We start from the raw sequence: 5,411 nt of genomic DNA on the forward strand, positions 1-5,411 counted from the left end.
TGGGACACATAACTGAGACTGCGCCTTTTAGTACGGTGCGCCTTATGGTCGTGAAAATACGGTAGTTTATTTTATCTCAATATCTGATTTATTGCAGTTGATTTTTCTGCTGTTCTTGTTGCTGTTTTATGGAGCCAGTAAAGGGGTTTTAGGAGGGCTGTTACACGGTTTTCAGACATCCTGGCTGCGAGTCACAAAAGATTTGTGTAAATTAATACTTTTGATATTACAACCCTTGTAAATGACGTGACCCGAGAGAAGAAAAAATTGCTAATTTACAGTAGAAGACTCCCTCACAATCTGTCATCTCTTGCTGACCCACGTTTTTTCTATAAGACTTTTCACAGACCCGACTCAGTGGCGCATCAGATGTTTTTAAAGCGAGCTTCTCAGCAGTAATGGCAGGGACAGCCAATTACACACACACACACAAATATGGAGGGCCAATCAGGAGCCTGTGGGTGGTCTATATACTCAGGGAAGCGGGCTTCAGCCTGAGCTGCTGTTTTCCGCTTGGTCCTAGTGCTTGATTATTGTCTGTGTATTGTAGCATAACGTTGTTTTTTGGAAAAAGTGCAGAGTACATGTTACAAGACAAGACGATACAAGACAAGTAGGGTTGTCAAAAGTATCGATACTGAAACGTTGTATCCGGATACAATACTCATTTTCAAAAGTATCAATAAAGCCATCTAAAGTGCAGAATAGTGGAAAATGCACTTTCTGAACACTGTGTGATTGAATAATTCTGTGCATTTTTTTAACAGGTGCAGCTGCTGAGAATTATTTTTGTTTAACTGGTTTGGCTAGTGTCATTGTTATGTCTGCAAAACATATCCAAGGAAGGAACACTTAATTTTAATTTTGTAAGTTTTTTATCAAGCTTGCTTAATATTGTGCTCAGCATACAACCCCAAAATATTATTCTTATTGTTTTTTTATTTATTTCTTGTATTTTTTTTAGTAATGAAAATATTTCTGTTGAATTTTAGAGTCTTTGTTTTTATTCTTGCACTAGAAAAAACATCTAGAAATACTTACAAATTTCTTAAATTAAGTGTATTTACCCTTAACTTGAGTAGGCAAATTAGATAGTTTGCCAATGGAATGAGTATTTTTACTCTTAAAATAAGATATTTAGATAAAATGCACTTGAAATAAAGCAATACAACTGTGTTTTCTTATTTTAAATGCTAATTGTCATGTTCCATTGGCAAAATGTCTCTTTTACCTTCTCAATTCAAGAACAAATGCACTTATTTTAAGAAAACTTATCTAGATTTAAACTTTTTCCAGTGTGTGGTATCGAAAAGGGTATCGAGTATCGAATATTTTACTTAGTATCGGTATCGGACAACACTAAAGACAAGAAACTTTAATCTTGGGCAAAACTATCTTCAGGCTGATTTTTCGGTCGATCTCTAACTAACCAATACAAATTATGATAATGAGGCATATTTATGTGTTTGAATACATTAAAGCATCTCTTAGAAATAGGCAGAACCAGATGCTTTGGTTGCTAATGATGTTTTTATGACTTTTTTTATGTTTGTACTCCAAGTAACACTTTGGATCATTTTGTTTTTTGGGATTAAGAAATGTTTTAAAAGGATACGCTGCCCAGGTGAGTTAGAGATGTCGTCTCCAGGGGGCGCTGTGCTGGTCATCCGGACTGCGTTTGGGAACTGAGAGAGCAGCTTTAAGCTGAAATCTTCCAGCCACTCATACTCTTTTCCTCTGTAGATGAACATTTTGTTCTGCAGGATAAATAGAAAGAAACATGGTGTAGAACATCAAATCAAAGCCTCTCAAAACAAAGAATTGTCATTGAGGTTAATTTACATGCTTAATAGGGGTGGGGTGGATGATTAAAGCTTCAACATGGCTGCATTCTTTCTGACATTCTCTTGTGGCATCAAAAAGCCAATAACCTTTATTGGAATTATTGCACATTGCCCCGAGAAATATTTCAAAATGTCAGCTCGTTGCATAAGCGCGGCGATATGAGGCTGCCTCCAAGTCTCCATTTATTGAAACAGGTAATCATTTTCTTACCCTGAGGAAAGAAGGGAATCCAAGGCCGTAATATCCAACAGCAAAGTACTCCGGCTGCGGCCGCATTGCGTGCAATATCTGCTCATAAAACTTGGCCTGTTTTTTCTACAACAGGAAAAAATAAGGCGGTTAGATGTGGCAGCGTCATGTAATGAGGCTGTGTTGCACATATGTCGGTGGTTTAGAAAATGAAGAAACATTCACATCACAGCTCAGGAGAAGAAAAGCTTTCAGTCCTAAGAACGTCATCATTTCTCTATTTTCATGTTTTAAAAGGGCCTTTTAGCCTTTATCTTCCTTGCAGAATTGGTACTGATGTTGGAGCTCTTACCAGCAGCTCGCTCAGCTCCATGAAGTCAAACATGTGGCTCTCGTGCATCTTGGCCAGCTGCTTGCCCAGCTCAATGGCCTTCTCCCACATCTGACAAAACAAGTGATGCACTGTTAAGGAGGGTCATAAAACATCAGCTTAGAAACAGAAGCACAACCACCTCCTCTGCTCTGCTCTGCTCTTACAACACAGCGACTGTGGCTGGGTCTGTGCTGATGCAACATCCTCATGGGTTTCGACATGTGATGACAGACAAGGTTAAATCTGAGATTAACCCGCCATGCTGAACAGTTACCTTGCCCTTGTCCAAGTAGCATATAATCTCCTGGAAGAGCCTCTCTTTTAGCTCCTGTTGGGTCCACACGTGCGACCCGTCCCGAGGTATCAGATGAGGCGCGCACGGTTTGTCCGACCACTAAGGAAGCCAGAGGAAAAGATGCAAAGGTTGGACTAGGAATTAAGAATAAATTCGCCAAAAAGCAGAGTATCTGATTCTGTGAAACTGACCTCCAACAGCTCAGCGTGCAGCAGCAGAGTGTATGCAGCCTCGGTGTAGTTTTCGCAATCCAGATGTAAATCTCGCAGCTTGTACAGATAGCTGGTTGCAAGAACAGAGAAGTTAGAGGCAGTTCAGGCTAGAAATGAACATCCTCGCTGATTCCTTCGCACTCACCGGATATAAATGTCCTCCCTCTTCTTTTCTTTGTAGAAATTCTACAGGCAGAGAGAAGAACTCATGTTAACATCCAACAAATGATCAACCAACGATCGATGCGGAGGGAATTGTTTAAGATTTTCTAAAGTGAGGCAGAGTTCAGCGAAAAAGTCACAGAAGTCAATATCTTACCTCAGGAAAATATCCTGATTTTAATGCACGGCATGGTTATTTATGGACAAGATGATGATTTATTATCAGGAAAGTTAAGGTGGAATTAATCCGTTTCAGGATTTAAAAATAAACTATTTTTAAACATGATGAGGTTTAATGTTTACTCCATGTCTGTAAATATTATCTGTACATCAGGGAAACCACCTAACTCCAACATGGTAGATCACATAAAAATGTGCTTTTCTAAACATAAGAGTCCTTTTTGGCTCATCATATATGGAGGGAATTTTGCTGAGATTACGTTCTCTTCACTTTGAGTCCAATACCAACATTCGCACCTGACCAATAGAAATGTTGGTGCTAACATCCAGCTGACCAATAGAAATGCGCTTTTACTCTTCGCTCCGCAGGAAAGCCCGCCCACAGAGGTGAAGAGAATGTAATCTGTAAAATGCAAGTTGAAAAAAAAATGCTAATCGTGCAACTCAATCTGAAAAAAGAAATTTTCAAAAGAAAAGAAATATGAAAAAAATAATGAATACAAAAATAACAAAAATAAGATGTGATCATATAGAACAGAGGCCACAGATTAGCGGCCCGTGGTCCGGAACCGGACGCACCTGCTGGCTAATCCGGACCCAACCTGATCTAAAACATTTATATGACCACATGTTATCTGAAGTCAGTGTCTAACTTCACTTGCACTGCTTCTCCTGTTAATACGGTAAAGCCCTCCGGAGCGTCCTGCTCCAGGCTGCACGTGACCTGTGGCAAGCCGGGCGATGGGAAAGAAGGAGAAGATGATGAGAAAAAGAGAGCAGAGAAAGTGTGGACTGCTGGAAGAACTGTGGTGAACTGGTGAAAGAAAAGTGAAATGGCGTGCTCAAAGATGACCCTGCACATTTAGAGGATGTTTGGCTCAACCTGCTGCTGTGAAGCAGGATTCTCCACCATGAACAGAATCAAGAATAAATCTGGATCCAGGCTCAAAATGAGCACCTTGATATGCGCTTGAGAATGGCTTAGTCTCCAGTCAAACCCAGGTTTAAAGCCTTGCAGGGCAGCCTAAAGCCCACTGCCACCATTAAGACAGAAAAAAAAAGAAACAAAACAAAAACATGGATGCATAAACACCTCATCTTATTTCAGAGTGAAATGCTTTTTAAAGTGACAAATTGTTATTTAAAATGTCTCCGGATCTTTACTGGTTGATGATTTTCTTTATTCAGACTCCACAGATTTTTAATTGATTACCGCTGATATAGAATATGAAAAAAAGTTTCATCTATTTTTTAGGGAAAAATTTAATCTTTAAAAATATCTAATTAGAAAAAAAAATTTAATCTGAAAAAAAAGAGCAAAGTTACTCTTAAAACCTTTTTTGGATAAAGAAGTTTTCCAAAGTTAATCTGTGCATTGTATTTTTCCTAAAACATGTTCTTTTCTTTCAACAAAATTCCCTCCATTTTCTGAGAGCATCGCCTCGTCATCTGCAGCCGGTTAGATAAGAACCTTCCCTGCACGCTCTGCCAGCGAGCGGAGGCTTCAGACCGACAGCTTACCAGAACGTTGACGGTGCAGCTCATGCGGCGCTCGGGACTTTCGTCATGTGTGATGGTGCGGTACGCCAGCAGGTTCTCCAGCAGGCTGCTCAGCAGCAGAGCCAGCTCCTCTCCGGACTGGGACAGGTACCTGTGGCGCCGGCAGTGCTCCAACAGTCTGAGCAGGCCAACAGGAGTAAGAAGGGTTAGTTCATTATCAGGTCTGACGTCAAAAATGTCTGGTTATAATAATTCATTGTAGTTTTACAGCAAAAAAATATATCCAAGTCAGTCATGTTTCTTAAAATATGTTTTTTTCTCCTCGTTTTAAGCAAGGAAGTAAGTTTTTCTATGGGATAACAAAAACTCCATGTTTTTATTTCCAGTGCACAGTTGCACGATGCTCCCTGGGCACCGCATAATGGCAGCACACTGCTCCCCAAGGAGATGGGTTGAATGCAGAGTAAATTTCGTTGCTCTGTACTTGTGACAATGTACTGACAATAAAAAGCTGGGGGAAAAAAGGAATTAAATAAAAATAATTCCAATTACCTTATTTTTAGGGCAAACATACTCAGTCTAATGGCAGATCATCTTATTTAAGAACAAAAACACTTAATTTAAAATATTTTTGACTTATTTTTTAGATCAGTTT

At 39.5% G+C, this 5,411-nt stretch overlaps 1 protein-coding gene across 1 annotated transcript in view; it reads right to left on the bottom strand.

The window, feature by feature from the left end:
- dock5 (dedicator of cytokinesis 5) overlaps window positions 1-5,411 on the bottom strand; it is a 128,772-nt gene that overhangs the window by 19,800 nt on the left and 103,561 nt on the right. The window contains exons 34-40 of the mRNA XM_015370075.1: window positions 4,778-4,934; window positions 3,060-3,100; window positions 2,894-2,984; window positions 2,682-2,801; window positions 2,387-2,476; window positions 2,056-2,160; window positions 1,616-1,757 (exon numbers count right to left, since the gene is read on the bottom strand). Of these exons, the coding sequence (XP_015225561.1) occupies window positions 1,616-1,757; window positions 2,056-2,160; window positions 2,387-2,476; window positions 2,682-2,801; window positions 2,894-2,984; window positions 3,060-3,100; window positions 4,778-4,934 (746 nt within the window). The remainder of the gene's footprint in view (window positions 1-1,615; window positions 1,758-2,055; window positions 2,161-2,386; window positions 2,477-2,681; window positions 2,802-2,893; window positions 2,985-3,059; window positions 3,101-4,777; window positions 4,935-5,411) is intronic.

Source organism: Cyprinodon variegatus, unplaced genomic scaffold (assembly GCF_000732505.1).
Source record: "Cyprinodon variegatus isolate N-32 unplaced genomic scaffold, C_variegatus-1.0 Scaffold41, whole genome shotgun sequence".
NCBI classification, from domain to species: Eukaryota; Metazoa; Chordata; class Actinopteri; order Cyprinodontiformes; family Cyprinodontidae; genus Cyprinodon; species Cyprinodon variegatus.